The 16,574-nt window shown below is 45.2% G+C and overlaps 1 protein-coding gene across 3 annotated transcripts in view; it reads right to left on the bottom strand.

Annotated features, from left to right (window-relative positions):
• Nucleotides 1–16,574, bottom strand: part of LOC126534007 (peroxisomal ATPase PEX6-like) — a 95,210-nt gene that overhangs the window by 44,580 nt on the left and 34,056 nt on the right. For all 3 annotated transcript variants that reach the window (XM_055072575.2, XM_050181220.3, XM_055072574.2), the window contains exons 10-13: nt 13,169–13,280; nt 11,422–11,494; nt 7,694–7,774; nt 4,064–4,218 (exon numbers count right to left, since the gene is read on the bottom strand). In XM_055072575.2, coding sequence (XP_054928550.1) covers nt 4,064–4,218; nt 7,694–7,774; nt 11,422–11,494; nt 13,169–13,280 — 421 coding nt within the window. The remainder of the gene's footprint in view (nt 1–4,063; nt 4,219–7,693; nt 7,775–11,421; nt 11,495–13,168; nt 13,281–16,574) is intronic.

Raw genomic sequence — 16,574 nt, 5'->3', positions numbered from 1 at the left:
GTCATTTTCTGTTACCATGACCTGCTGCGCGTTTGGATGCCAATATAGTTTTAGCAAAGGCAAGAATATGTTCGCGATACCGTCCGGTAAGCGCAACGGGTTAAGAAGAAAGACATGGCTTCACCGAATCGGGAGGGAGAACTTCCGACCAACTTCCTCCGCGCGACTATGTGATGTAAGTTGTGGGTCTCTCAGAGTATTGTATGTGCCAGGCTTGCGTATTGTGCTGCGGGCAATAACGTAGTAGATATTGCACAGTTCACTGTGCATGTTGTCATTTGTACGCAACGTCTGCTTTGCTTATATGCGCACTACGTGGTCGTGTTGGTCATATTTGGTGCGCTTAATCGTTTTGAACGCCAACCGGCTGGAGTTCGCGGGCACGCGAGGTTGCGTGCGATAACGTGATTACGAAATTTTTAAGATTCAGCGCAGTGCTTTTGATAAAATTTCAGTCTCGATCATGAAAGCGCCTCAGGAGAGCAACTCTCTGCCTTTTGTGGTTACTTAATTACTAGCCTTCTTTAGATAGACTAGCTTTGTTTGCCACATTTGTTCGTGTTCCTCGTTGGCGGTCGCCCGGTGGATTTGCGATACAGAGGCACCGATGAAAAGCGTGCGTGCTCTCCCGAAACCGTGTTACGCGGTGCGTTCGTCGTCGAGCGACCGCATCATCGGTAATTGAGACGTATGTGCTAATTCGCGTGAGCTTTAAAGTGTGCGAAGCTTAAGATGCGGCGGTGGAGCACTCGCAAAGAAAACGTGCGGTCGCCCGCCCGTTCCCTGGCTGGTTTAGTCGTCGTTCGTGCTTAGTCGTTTGCTCGTTCGTTCGCACGCTCGTTTAGTCGTTTGCTCGCTCGTTTAGTTCGCGCGCTCATATAGTCGTTCGCTTGCTCGTCTATGCCACTATTATAGTTTCTACAGTCACTATGCCTAATTGAGACGCGCTTGCTGTAGGACTCTTGCTGGTGCGTTTATTTATGCTATGAGACAATAAATGGTGCACACGCACTTGTGACTGCAAAGGCAAATCTGTCATGCATCTATGTGAAAATAAACTTAACTTGCAACTCGAATGCCGTTTCATATCATTTTAACCTATGGATAAAACATTTCACTTGCCGCAATTTCGGCCGCGTCATGGCGGGGGGATTCTTTGCGCGATCATGACTTCACTAATATAGTCATGTCTCGCAAATGTTACTTCGAAGGGAGTGCAAACGTCCTCAATGCATGCACCTCAGTGCAACTCGGTTCGCGACAAGTACGTCACTTAGTAAACGGACGAACCAACGCACGATGAACTGTTATTCGTAATAAGTCATTAACCTGAAAAAATTACTGAAGGCCACAGTGGTCTTGTTTGAGATTGAGTCAAGCATTGTTATCGCGCTCCCGCTTCGCGCACAAATGCTAAAAAGTCATTTTATTTTCTTGTGTACGCACAGTCCCGACTCGATGATCGGCCGCGGCATTTCTGTCGGCGTTGATACACAAGAAGCATAATAGCACTAGCGCCTACCTCTGAGGCTTTGCGCGCGCTTAGATTGGCAAGCACGCACGTTGGCGGCACTGCAGCTTGTAATACACTTTCGAACCTCCAGAGCAGTGATCTCCGTCAGCCTTTGTACGTCATAGCTGATACGCGCCGCGAATTCTTTAGGCTGAGGGCTTGCTGGAAGCCAAGAGGTTGTCATTCGATGGTAAACGTGTTATTTACAACCATTCGCAACAAGATCTTGCGACACGCCCTTGACAAATGTTGCGTACCTAATTGTAGGGCACGCGATACATTCGCAGTCGTCAACGCACAGCGGTAACACTCCTTCAGATACTTTTATAAGAAATAGTTATCAAAAAAATGAAACAAAAGTTGTCGTTACCGAATTTGTATAAGCATCCGACTAGAAATTCTATGCTGTACACGAAGTTACGCGGAGCTGGAAAGCCAACGTGAACGCCTAAAGAGCACTGCCTTGCTATGCGTGCATTCACTCTGCGAAAGGTCGTCTGCTGCGCTCGAGCAATGTAGGTGGCGCCACGGTTGAGGAGGGAGCGCGAAAGAGAGGAGAAACGAGGAGAAGTGAAGGCGGAGGAGGAGAGTGGCACTACTTTACGAAGTTTCAGGGGCTTTAGCTCGGCCTAGTATTGCCACAGTGGTGGCTACGGCTGCCAGCGAATCCGCGTGCCAGAGCGCCGGTTCGAGGCGGCGACATCATCAAAATGGTGGCAGTGGTGGTTTTGATCCATTGTAGTAGAAGGTAGTACTCTGTAGTTTTGATAAATGCCACTTCGGACCTACGGTCAGGGTGAAAAGTCCAGAAAATCGGACGGTGAAGGGTCCTTGCATCCGAAATTTCAGACGCCCTTATACATAGGCTCTATGGGGTACTGCATGGTGGGTGGTGCTGCGAAGCTGTCCGAATTATCAGGCATCAGGCTGTACACTCTGACAGCTCCCCCGATGACATGGCGTCAAAGATGATTAGTTACGATTCCTCTCTGTTAGTCAAGCCAGCATTACAGCAACTTTCGTTCCCTATTGATAAAATTATAGTTAATTTTCCCTGATAGAAGCAGAAATTCCCTACTTTTCCCTGAGTATTTCCTTGTGTTATATTCAAAATTCCTGAGAATCCCCAGTTTTCCCCGTTGGTAGACACCCTGTTAAAGGAATTTTCTAGTGACATTAAGCTGAGGGGAAACAAAACACTGATTTCATGTAAAAGGGGATAGCAGGCAGAATGTTGTACTGCTGTAAACGCATTGTGTGACTCACAATAAGGAAAAATTGTTTTTCGGTGCGTTGTTGAAAGGACTGCATAATGGAGTGTTGTGTGGAGTCACAGTTCCTCTGTTCCGACATTGAGCAGACAGCACCAGACCTCTTAGATACATGTATACAGCGTAATATCGCGATAACAAAAGCACATCTGACACAAAAACGTCTTCAAACGCCAAATATTCTTTATAAGCTTACAGTTGTTACACAGTAATATTTGTGACAAATAGTTAAGGTTTACTTCGTTATATCTGATAATTTTTTATATCATGTCCGTTATAGTGTTAAACTATATGTATTTTGATTATGGAAAAGTTTTTGAAATTTGGGAGGTTGAGCCTTGAGCTCTTCTAGAAAGCAATGAGAACCCACCTAGGCAACTACCAAAATTCACGACATCTTACCGAGCTGGCGCAGAAACTTCCAGCCAGAGGGACCGCCTAGATTCCGTTTATGTCTCTAATAGCTCCTTATGGCAACAGCAGCTGCTTTGCTTCTTTATATATTCTATATGTATAATTCTTTACATATACCATTTCATCCATAGCAGGCAATGCTGTCGAAGCTATGAAAGTACTGTGGTCGTAGAAATATCATTCCGCACATTTTGCAGTGCTGCTGTGGATATGCAACATTTTCCACGAAATAACTACGTCACAAGTACAACTTGTGGACACAAATTTATGTCAAATCACATATTACCTGTGCAAATTTGAGCTTCCAGTAGGCAACATGGCGTATATTTCTGTATATAATCCACACCATCAATTACAGCATCCCGGAAAGAAAAAGAAAAATCTGCACACATAACTCGCAGAAATAAATACATACAACGCTAAAATTCCCAAACCAGGACAATTTTTTTTTTCAACTGCGAGGCATTTCTTTTGTGGAATCCGTGTGGGTTTCCTTTGTAGCAATTGCTACGAATGGATGGATGTCTGATTTTCCCTTTATTAATTACTTCTCTCCACCTTGCGGGTTTCCACAGAACTATTATGCCAAACTCTTGCCTTTGCTTCGAGTTGTTGATTGGTTCGACTTTGCCCTGCCATCTGCTAACCACCTGGTTAACTCGGAAGGTAGAGCGGCTAGCCTGCAAATGTGGTGGACCTGGGTTCAAGTCCCAGACCCGGACAAATTTTTTTTCAACTGCGAGGCTTTTCTTTCGTAGAATCTGTGCGCGTTTCCTTTGTAGCAATTGCTAAGATTGGGTGAATGTCTCATTTTCCCTTTATTAGCTTAATTGAATGTTCCTTGCTAGGGCCTGCTTTAACTCACCGGGATTTCAATGGTGTGCAGGAGCAGGGGGGCCAGGTCCGGATGAAGGGCGTCCGGGTCGGCGGCCGTTGTGGCTACCACGGCTACGGGTGGCTCGTCCGGCTCGCTGTTCAGCAGGCGCAGCGTGTCACCCAGGCAGCGGACCACTCGAGGATCTGCACACCCACATGATCACCTTTGACATTTGCAAGTGACTGGAAACTAAAGACAACACCAAACACGAAGCAGCAAGACGGTATTAGGGCAAATATAATGTGTGGATTCCTTTCACTGGATTTTATTCCTTTCGTATCATTCCCCAATCATGACCGGCCAAGTAATACCACAGATGCAGCGCCACTCAGACCATAGACGAAGCACAAAAAGGAATAGCATGCCGACCCAGAACAAAGGAAAGTAGGCGACAACACACAGCACTGAATACAGTCGCCGACTAATTTTTCGGACTCCAAAAATTCGGACATGCTTGATTATTCGGTCTGCTTCGCAGCACCACCATTCGCCCCATGGACCATAATGTATAATGGCCCACGAAGTGGCACTACCGGAAATCCCCACTCATCATCATCGTTTCTGCCTGGTTCGATAGAGTTGCTACAGCAGTTCCGGTCTCAGCTTAGTAAGCCATGTCAAGACAATCCAGCAGCTAATTTGTCTGTTTTTTCGTGCAAGACGCTGCAAGTAGGCCACGTTTTTTGTTTGTGTGACTGGTGTCGGCGTGACGGCGTGGTGGTGTTTGCTTGGTGTGCTGTGTCGAGGTTGCGGTGATCCAACGCGGCATGCACCGACTCTGACCGGTGCATGGTTCGACTTGCTGATTGCCATTTTTGTTTTGAACGGAGCCTCCTTGCTGGCCCACGAAGTGGCACTACCGGAAATCCCCACTCATCATCATCGTTTCTGCCTGGTTCGATAGAGTTGCTACAGCAGTTCCGGTCTCAGCTTAGTAAGCCATGTCAAGACAATCCGGCAGCTAATTTGTCTGTTTTTTCGTGCAAGACGCTGCGAGTAGGCCACGTTTTTTGTTTGTGTGACTGGTGTCGGCGTGACGGCGTGGTGGTGTTTGCTTGGTGTGCTGTGTCGAGGTTGCGGTGATCCAACGCGGCATATGGAAACATCGTGTCAAGTGTCTAATGGCGCCGACAGTGCCCGCGCAGACTGTGATGGGGCATGCCAGCAAGCGGGTGCCGGGAGGCCTAGGATTCGTCGTCTTCCGATGTGCTCCCTACTGACGCCGAAAATGTTCTGCGGAGACCTGCACAGCAATTGCATTGCGATTCCAGACACCGTCTGATTTGCCAGTTTCACAGGTGCTGACGCTGCTGTACTAACAGGCACAGAACTCGACGACGGTGAGATCATTCGTCAGGTTTCTGCTGCACCGCCGGACGATGACTCCCGAGTCGGAAGATGACGCACCATGTGCTATGCTGCTGTCGCATACGGAGCGTGTACAAGCAGTGACCGTGCTGTCAGCCGCCTATAGTGACCGTACGACTCTCTCCGAGATTTAGGCTTATCTGATTGCGCGTAAACAGAACAGGGTGCAACGGCGCATTCATGATTTCTTCAAGCCTACTGCCGAGCCCGAATAAGTGCGTGGAAATAAAGGATTTCTTTTTTTTTTTGTTCTTTTCCTTCTTTTTTCGACACCTGTTTATTCGGACATTTCCGCAGTCCTCGTGAGGTCCGAATAAACGGTCGGCGACTGTAGCGAGTTCAGTTTATTGCAGGAATGGAGAATAATGATGTCAAGTGTCACATGAATAAAACCTAAAGAATAGTCATTGTCAAGATTAAATTGATAGTGAAGAAGCTGAAACAGTCCCAAAAGGAATTAAGAAAAACTTTTCATAACACATAGAGGAAATATACCATATTTACTCGAATGTAATGCAACCGCGATTGTAACTCGAGGGCCGACTTTTCAGTTCGCAGAATAGGAAAAAATAAAGCTGCTAATGCAACGCGAGATGAACAGAAAGACCAATGGTACCTTTTTTTCAAAGAATCCATTTGAACACGAGTTCTCTTCACTTGTCATTATCATCTAAGGTGGGGAAGAAGCGTTCCTTGGGTGGTATTCTCGAGCGATCACATTGGGAAATATTATCACTTTCGCAAAAATTCGCGTGACTCGGCACCGAAAGCATCCCTGACAAGTGTTTCTGGCCCTGTGGCAAACTCGTTGTCAGTGCCAAGAGCACTGTTGGCCGCATACTGTGGGGTTCGGTGCTGAAATGAGTCAAGTCTCGTGAAAGCGAAACTATTTCCGAAGGTGATCGCCCGAGAATCAAGTCATTCGTGCCGTCAAGCTCGTTCGATATTAAGTACTCCTTAAAAAATAAACCACAGCACTATTTCATTTGGGGACAGTACCAGGCCACTACGAGGCCTTTCCAACCAGCCCTGCATTTACAAAGGGCCTCCCATTGGTGCTACCGTCTGAGAATCGTCGACTCATTGATGTTGAGCTGCTGAGCCACGGCGGAGTTTCCCAGCTCTTCGACCATCAAACTTACTCGTCTCTCAAACTGGCCGTCGTACTGAACACTCCGTGTTGCCATAACACTGTGAATGAACATAGTCAAAACGTGAAATGCCGCAGGGTAATGCAGCACCGTAACTGTAACACCGGTTGCAAGCATAGCGAAAATGGTGCCAATTCCAACAAAAAGGTTTTTATTTCAGTCGACTTTCTGGATTAAGTAGAGATGTAAATGTATGGGCTGCCAGCGTAACGTTGAAATCCACGGAATTTAGAATACTTATTTTAAAATTGTAAATTTTCTGTTATTTTAATGTAACACAAAGGTCGATTTCAGGCAACAAAAATCATGAGAAAGTCACATTACAATCGAGTAAATACGGTACTGATTTTTCTTTCTTTGAAACTTAGAAGTAATTAAAGATGGGCATTAAATTTGCTATAAACTTCATGTTCTTGATAAATGATAAGGGAAATTAAATTGGAAGAAGTGGCAACTTGCCACCGTAGGGAGCTGCGCTCACAACCTCCACATGAAGTGTGTGACACGCTACTGATTGAGCTGCAGAGGCAGCTGTTCCCTTGGCAACTATACCAGGTTTGACCAGAGGAGGGTTAGGCAGTGCCACTTCCAGCATTGTTGACAGATGTTGGACACCCGCTAAATAGCAGGTGTCACACAGTATGTGAAGTTTACACAGGCAACTGGCCAACGAACCCTTGCTTGCTACCTGAAGCATCAAGGCCAACAGAGTTGAATCTCTCACTACACAAGCGACAAGAATCTGGGAAACTGAGGAACTCAGTTTTTGGTAACTACTAGAAAAAGCAGTGGTAACTCATGAAAGGAATACTTTTTGCCCGTTTTCGCCTTTCTTCCTTGTCCGTGCATACTCTATCTCCTAATCCCACAACGCAACAAGTGGTCTCCAACATTTGTATTGAGGTGAACTCGAGTAAACATGGTGCTTGGGCACATCAAGATAAGGTACATATGAATAGAAAGAGCAAAGTGCAGCAAAAAAAAAAGTAAGAAAGGCAAGAGTACCAATAAGAAAAAAAATGAAGCAAATGCTAAAGAAATAGCTAGCGAGGGCTTCAACGAGCACAATGATCAAATGGTGGAAGCAGAAGGCACTCACCATCGCCGGAGCCAACGTCCCTGTCCTGGCTGAAGACCTCCACATTGGACAGCTGCAGGAGGCAGGGCGTATATCGCTGTGCTGCAAAGGGAGCCATGGTAACACATTACAGCGAAGCTGTCAATGAGACTAGAAGCACTCACGAATGTTATGTGCCAGATTTCATGGTTTTCTGAAAAATCTAGATCGTTCACAAAAGTTTATATTTTTTATGCACTGCTTCAACAACATGGTTGTGTTGTATATTTAATTTACCAAGGTAATTATGTTGGCTCACCCCAGACGGTGCCAATACATAGGCACATAACATGCGCTCATTTACAAGTTGCTTCAACGACGGAGTAGTGTTCACGAATGTAGTTCGGCTAGCCAACCCCAAGGGGCGTCGATATGTATTAAAATCAGGGAAAAGACTGATAGGACTGGATTTACTAAAGGCATAAGTGGCGGTACAAGTTAGATAAAGAAGTTTTGATGAAGAGAAAAAAGATTAACGAGATGTACACAAAAATACTAGAATGAAAAGCATGTACGTATAGTATACCTGATTAACTCAAGCAGACTAGGTGACCATTTGTCACAGTCGCATTTCAAAGGGGATGCCAATAAATCATGATCAGTATCATCATCATAGCATACATACATACACAAGAAAGTGAGAGAAACAGACAGTAAATTCGATGCAAAAGATGGAAACAAAACTGGCCCCATGGAGATGTATAAGAATGGCAAGAAAGTGATTAGAAGGGAAGAGAGAGAGATGAAGAGGAAAGGCAGGGAGGTTAACCAGATATTAGTCTCCGGTTTGCTACCCTGCGCTGGGGATGGGAGATACAAGTTAGAAAGAGGACAGAGAGGAAAGGGCTAAAAAAATGCACATACAGACGCACATACTAAGGGAAAGTCAGTATGATAACACAAAGGGCAGCACCTTGCCGTTTGAGGCTCCAGTGGGTTGCCCAAGGACAAAAACGTACTGGATGAGGCATGCATCTGCTGCAGCAAAATCCTCCGCACAACCTAATGCAATGCGAAAGTATTCACATAGCGAAACTTGTAGGCAATATACGCTTTTCAGAAGCACAGGGATTAAAAGTGGATGGCAGTGTGGGTGAAGAAAAAGCAGACATGCCCTGGTGTCTGGTGTTCACAAATTATATTTTAGTAGAGCCCACTCAATCAGGCAGGCCAATTCCACTGTTTGTCCACTGTCAGCGTGCCGGGCATGTCGTCGTCTTTTGCGTTTGGACCACTGCGTCACGTAGTAGTGCGTTACAGAAGCATTAACCGGTCAGTAGTCGAGATAAGCAAGGGACACTTAGAGTATTGGTGGAAAAAGGCAGGGAAGAGATTGACAGAACTGGATTCATTACAGGCCAAGGTAACAGTACAAGATACACATAGAAGTTTTAAGAAGAGAAAAAAAAAAAGATTAAGACGCTGCAGGCAAAATGCAAGACTGAAACAATTAGCTCAAGTAGGCAAGGTGAATATTTGTTGCTGCCCCGTTTCTTAGCCAAGCATCCAAAGCAATCACTGAGCAAAAAATGCTATAAAAGGCGGCTCAAATAAGCGTGTCAAGTGCCACTCAAAGTAGCAGTAGCCGACACGACAATGAAGACAACAGCACGATGACGGCACGAAAATGTATGTATGTAATGATAATGTATGCATAATAATGTATACAATGATAATGTATGTAATGTAATGCTGGCGCTCTACATGACAAAACAATGATCTGATTATGAGGCATGCCATGGCAGAAGACTCCCAATTAATTTTGACCAGCTGGGGTTTTTTAACATGCACATCATGCATGGTACAAGTGTTTTTGCGTTTTGCACACTGCGATCAGAATCGAACCCACAACCTTCAGCAGCCCAATGCCATCACCACTGAACTACTGCAGTGGGTGCCAATGCCGTCATGACGACTAATACATCACGAACCCCCAAGATTGAATTCGAGATGGGGAAAAACAGGCAGACTCAATTCCAGTTGACACCTATGTAGAGCAAAGCCTTCTTGGTGTGATTGACTCACGAACCATGTGTGTGCACACATGAAGTGTGGTTTTAGAGTTATAAATATTAGTATTGAAGAGCAGCATGCTTTAAGAAGAAATGATTTTATTTGCAGTGAATTATAGACACGCTGGATATCATACACACATACTTACATGCACTGCATCATACGCAAATTATTTGTTTCAATTTTCGGAGGTGGATCCACAGTGTCGAGTCGCACTCGTGGTGTTTCTGAAGCGTCAGTTTCTTCTTGTGAAACTGCAGATCGAAACATGCCAAGCACCTCAAAGCGGTGGCGCAAGAAAGTGCGTTCTATGTCGCTTGTCGACGCATGCGTACGTGGCGTTCGCCGTTAGAGGCCAGATACGTGCCCAGAACTTGGCACGGAACTTGCCGTTAGAGGCCAAAAGGTGCCCGGAACTTGGCAAAGAAGCCTCGCTTTAAATTTGAGCTTTGTTCTCTGGAAACTTCTTCCACTGCCATGACAACTTGATGACGAGGGTTTTTCAGGTGCCCAATGAATGAGCACATTGAGAACCAAAGGAACAGGCACACGCTAACACTGGAAAGCTGCTGCAGCTGTCCAGTCATGGGCAGGATGCCTCACATGGGTAGTGACTGGTGGAGTTTAGCAGCCGAAAGCAGTAGCCTTGGTTTTGGGAAGCACCATAATGAGGCGCTATGAATCGATCTGACCTCGTGGGGTCATTCAAAGTGCGTCGAAATCTCAGTAAAGAGGCGTGCAGCTACGGCAAGGTGAACAGATGCAGGGGCACAGAAAGGGCAAAGGCTAGATAGGAGGTTATCATTACAGCACTGGCTGAAGACAACTGTGCCATTGAAAATCTCTTCCTGAAGGTGCTATTTATTTTGTTATTAGAAGCTCTCCCATAGCTCTTAAGGAGACAACACATGAACCTGGTGATGACTGCATATGACGGAAGTCCCAGCGCATCGCCTCTACAATTTTTGTGCTGTGGGCAGCCGCATAATCTCGGAGGTCATGCCGAGGAGCCATGCATTATAGGTCGTGCGTCACTTCCGGTGATCAGTACTGGCGGCATTTTTTTCGGTTTAAGTAGTGAAAATGCTAATTTTTGCAAGCTTTTTGTCACGCATCTGCTCGTGCTTCAAACGTAAAATTTTGCATGGAAGTTCCTGAAGCTGCAATGAGAGGCTCATGTTCGGGGATTGACACTTGCCTATCGTTCATCGACGTCTGGCCACCAACACGGGGCCAAACACAGTGCAAAACCTGACAAGTACTATGCCACTGTATCAGAAATTGTTATTTCTATAATGAAATAACAACTAGTTGTATGTTACCATGTTAGAAATAAGTGAGTAACACCAGTGAACACTACCAACTAATAAAAGGTTGTAGCTGTTGTTAATAAGGCTCTGTTACTAACCACAAAATTTGGAGAGCACATTTCGTAATTATGAGCACGAGTGTACAACAAATGCCATTTCTATGGCCAAAATAGGTCACTCCTATTCTGAAAGCATATCCACTGAAAGGAAAGCAATAAAAAATTAGAACCACATCTTCACATTTTGTGTTGCATTCATATAACGTCATCGATCAATAGCACGTTATGGAGGGTCATGCCAGGAAAGCTGAGCAACGGGGGACTCGTCTCCACTTATCGACACTAGCATTGTTGCACACGCCTTTCTTCCTCTCAGTGGAGCAATTACCTTTCATCAAGGCATTCCTGATGCGTGTCTCTGCCGCTGCCGCCGTGTCCCCGAGGAGTTGCTGGCAGTTGACCTGCAGCCCAATGTGTGGATGGGGATCAGGCATAACACACAACAGCATTAGACGCCGGTGCTCCAGAAACAAGCTTATTTTGCACGTCTACCATATTTATTCGAACCTAACGTGCACTTTTTTCCCGATAAATCAGGTCCGAAATTTGCGTGCACGTTAGAATCGAGTAGGACCCTAAATCTGCATTACCGTATTGACAATGGCGTTTCAAAATGGCCACCTCGTACGTGCTTTGAGCATAGTTGCCGTAGCTCCCTCCATGTGCTGTAGTATGTGTCGTCTACTGTCTGGCTTCCCATTCTCTGTGTTTTCTCAATCAGCATGGAACTGCCAATTGCAAAGACACGCCCAGCTCATCATTATGCCACCTTTAAAAGGGAAGTGATCATGTGTACGGAGACGGAATGAAATCGGGCCGTGTCACGGGTGTTTGGAGTTCCTGAAACTTGCGTGCAGGACTGGCACAAACAGAAGGGGGGCATTCTCCTCCAGCAGCTGCTGCATATGGCGTGGCTGCATGGGTCCTATCTTGAAAGCGATCTGCGATGGGGACAGCGTCTACACGTCTAGGTGCACAGTGGGCCAATAGCTTCGTGTGCACTGTGTTATCGTCGCTTAGTTCCCATTGAACCGAGAGGCAGCACGAAGGTCAATTCGTTCGCTCCTGCTACCATGCTTCCTCACTCCAGCGTTTTGATAGCGAGTTTCTGCAGTCATCGAGTGAGACATGTTCATGTTTGCTTATGCGTGTGTGACGCCATGCTTGTTGATTTAGTTAGTAAGCGAATGCTTACAAGTTTATACAGCCAATAATACTACTGTCCTTACTTCGTATAGCTGTCTACTAATTTGCTATCGCAATCAACCTTTGCCTTTCGGACAAAACTGCGTCTTTTTTTATTCATCGCAAATTTAGTGCATTGGGAGTAAATCTGTTCTTCCAAATGAGAGAAAGTTGCATTTCTGTATGAAAGCATGAGGTGTGTAGTGCTGTAAAGGACTTTTTACTTTTCGTCACAGAAAATGAGTGCGCACTACAATTGAGGGTGCGTTAGAATCGAGTAAATACGGTAGTTGTCACTGTGGTCTTTGCTTAGAAGGCTGCTCCCTGCAGAAGTGTGATGTGGCTTCACAAATTCTGCATTCCAGAAAGATTTAGAGCAAGACTAAGGAATAAATGTTAAATACAGTACACTCCCCCCCCCCCCCCAGCTCCCTTCTGTAGTTTAGTAGGTGGGAATTTTCAATGTGGGCTAAAACAACCAAACATATGGTATAATGAGTATAGGGTGGGGGGTTGGGCTAGAAAAGCCTAGCATCTCTCAAGCTAATGCTACATTTGACTGGTAACTTTTGAGTGTTCAAGTAGGGCAGTTTACACAGAATTGAGTGCTTGGAAAGACTTCAGTTCAGAGCACTCAGAGAAGTTAACACCTTCGAGCTGGGAGCACAATTGAAATCCTACAGGATTCTAATTGTGTGGCTCCAGTTGCTCTGGGAACAGCTGAACATTTAGCTCTGGCACTGGTAGGTTCTGTTAGGTTAGATTAGGTTAGATGAGGTTAGGTCCCAGCATCAGAGCAAACTGTGCCATAATGCTGTAGGAACCAGTCGAATGCACCATTGATGCAGAAAATCGCAGAGTCATGTACAACCCGTCATCGCTGTGCTGACCTGGTAGTGGTGCAACCCGAGGGAGCGCGTCAGAGCAGCCAGCGCAGTGCGCTTGCCGCAGCCGTGGGACCCACTCAGCAGCACGCAGGGCGGCACACGCTGGCGTAACGGCCTGCAGAGATACAAACACGCACATGCACAACAGAACTCACCTCACAGCAGTCGTACAGCTAATGGCTCTCTCTTTGAAAGTACCCCACTTCTTTAGAACGCGGGAACACTGCTAAGCCCGAAACATCAGCTAAGCGCTGATGAAAAACCTCGCACTACCTAATGAAAAAATTTATACGCCCCATATCTAATAATTCCATATGAACATATAGGGTCCCATATAAAATCCCGCACGTGCCCATACATAATATGGAGCAAGTTTGATATGATTATAGGAATGCATAGGAATCTCACATAGAAGCCTGTGTGTGACGCCTTCGTAAGATATATTTATATGGGGACATAAGGGTTTTTATATGGAATCCCCACACATTCATATCAATCATATGAGACTTGCTTCATACGATATGTGGGAAAATGCGGGTTTTTATGTGGGACCTATATGTTCTAATGGGGATAAGAATAGGCAAAAGTAAGGGCTAATGTAACTACAGAATATGTGCCGGGAGAAGCTACAGCCAAGATGGCAGAACAACAACACAAGCACCTCTATCATCCACTTCATCGCCTTGCTGGGTGCTTTCTTCAGTGTGCAGGAATAGCCTGTAGCAATATGTTCATATGGAATCAGCATTGAGTACGGGGCATGTAGGTATTTTTGACAGGGCTGCCTGGGAATCAAACCTGCATACATTGCGCTGGAGACGAACATCCCAAATTGAAGCTGAAATATTGCGGTTCATAAAGTGCTGCAAAAGCTGGTACAGCTGGCTGTGGCATTGCCTCCAATATCTCCGGTGCAGCCTGCATTACACACTGCTCATAACATCTTGAGTTGTTCCGCAACAACCCTCTCGTAAGCCTGAATGAACAAAGTGACACTCGTACTGACCAATTTGACCACGAATTCGCCATCGTTCTTGGGCTATGCACAACACTCACGACTGAATGGTTACGAGCAGAAAACAGCGCTATGTGACAGGACGATGTGAAGGACACAGACCACCAGCGTTTATTAACAACCAAATGTTTTTATTCTTTCAGTCAGCATATATGTACTCTAGCACTATAGCAAAGAACAGAACAAAAACGAAAAAGGCACAGAAATTTAGCATTGCCAGGGGCAATAAGTTGTAATCAGTGAGACATGAGAGCTATCTCCTTTGGAAGGAGTGAAATCGAGGGGAGTCTTACAGATGCGTTGCCGCTATTATGGTTGTGAAAGGCTTCAGAAACAAGATGTGCGCATTCGTCATAGTATTTTGAAAAGAAGGTCACATCTTTGAAAGACGGCGTGCAGCCGAATGAATCATGCTTTGAAGTGTTGCATTCTCTCCCCTTGCCTCAATCGCAATGTTTCAGAGTTAAAACGTGCATTTTTAAGGTTGCACCACAATTTTTAGCACACTTACATCTAGCAGACTTGTTGCCAGGAAATTAGCCCACTGAAGCACAGTCAACTATGCAAGACTTCTTTTTTTTCTCTTTGTCCAGAAAGAAAAACAACAGCAAGGCGGTATTAGTATGTAGTTATTGCGGCCTGTTATCTTTAGCTTTGCTTTGCCTTTTACAAAGCAATATAGAGAAACCTGGGTCCTCATGCTTCCCATGAGCAATTGCAATGTGATATCACGAGTAGCAAAACAACTCTTTAGTTGCGGAGTAAGAATATCACGAGTTGTTGGCCATCATTTTTTACAAAGACTCTCACTAATGCTGGAGTCGTGCGTTGCATTGCTCTGATGCTTCTGATGCCATTCCACTGCCTTAATTATGGTTTTCTTCTGTTCTCCCGTTTAGAGGGAGCTGCCACTTTCTTGCTCACTTAGGTTCGTAATGATGCATACTTCCAACGGTGCTGCGTGCTCTTTGGAATGAACACTCTTAGGACAAGGAATTTTGGCGACAGACGAAACATCAGCACAGCGGCACCACATTGACGGATGGTGTAGTGCTGCAATGCATTCATAATACACCAGCACCCACTTAGTGTGCATATGATTAGCCAATGCAAATTGGAGCTGGCACTGGACAATTGCTGACCTGTTCTGCCCATTACTGCCACGCCCTACGCGTCCGGTGTTTCAATGTGTTTTATTATCACAGTAGAGTTTTGATCTTTCAACACCGGCTAATTTGATTTTCCACTTATTTCGATATTAACTGAAGGTCTAGGCCAATGCCCGTGCATTTCTGTGGGCCAGAACTTCCGTTATTTCTATTCTAGAATTGGCCCTCACCGGATAATTAAGATTTGACCGGTTGACACAGACGCACTAGAACAAAATCGTGATCCCAGTTGCGAAACTCAGTGGCTGCAGCGTCTGTTCTGGCTGTGCTATGGAAGTAATGCGTCAAAGTCACGTGATCTCCCACCAACAATGCCTATTCTCGGCCTGCCTTAGGAGGTATTCAATAAATATGGCAGCTCACAGTGAATGATTACTGTATTTACCCATTTCTACAGCACACTTCTTTTTTGAGAAAATATTACAACAGTGCCTGCACAGTGCAACCAGGTGCAAAACAACGGTCTCAACAGACAGTGCTGGAGCCAGCCCCATCGCCATTGATATCAAAAGAAGGTGACAAAGAAATTTCTCATGCAGATGGTAATTACAGCATACTGCCTTCAGTCTGTCGTTACAAAAGCTCATTCAAAAGATCAACAGATTATTTTACATGCTAAGCTAGCAGCAAGAAGTCACCTCACATGTTTTTAACATTCTAAAGAATACCATGCATTGCATCATGAACTAGCGAAGTAGTTAGTCTAAGTGTGGGCCACCGCCACATTTTCGATTGTTGCACAGTTGTTCAATAAATGCGGAGCATAAAATGCGCAACGGGCCATACAGAGGATGACATGCTGCAGTGCATAAACAATAAATAATAAACAACAAACTGTCATCTGAGAGCAATGACCATGGACATTAGGCGTAAATAAGTTTCCCATTCTGTGAATGTAAGCTTCTCAGGTTTCCTTTCTTCTGATTGCCAGAATCGAAGGCATGCTAGATTTTTGTTGTTCAAAAATCAGCTGTGTGTTAGGTTTATACGTCTTTTACATACTCTAGTGTCATTTTTACATTTGTTTGCTGGTTTGAATGTATAAAATTTGGGTGTGAATTAGGTTCAAGAATGTCTTAGAATTAGGTGAATACTGTCACGTGGTCGTGACGTCAAAGAACACAGTAGCAATACTGTGAAAGGCAAAACTAGATTTTATTGGGCGAACCTGTGCCCACAAAACAGGCTACACTTATAGCACAACGAGAGCGGCGAACACAGTCGG

Source organism: Dermacentor andersoni, chromosome 7, assembly GCF_023375885.2.
Source record: "Dermacentor andersoni chromosome 7, qqDerAnde1_hic_scaffold, whole genome shotgun sequence".
In the NCBI taxonomy this organism is placed as follows: domain Eukaryota; kingdom Metazoa; phylum Arthropoda; class Arachnida; order Ixodida; family Ixodidae; genus Dermacentor; species Dermacentor andersoni.
The sequence above is the reverse complement of the archived record's forward strand: the minus strand, read 5'-3'. Positions and strand labels throughout refer to the sequence as shown.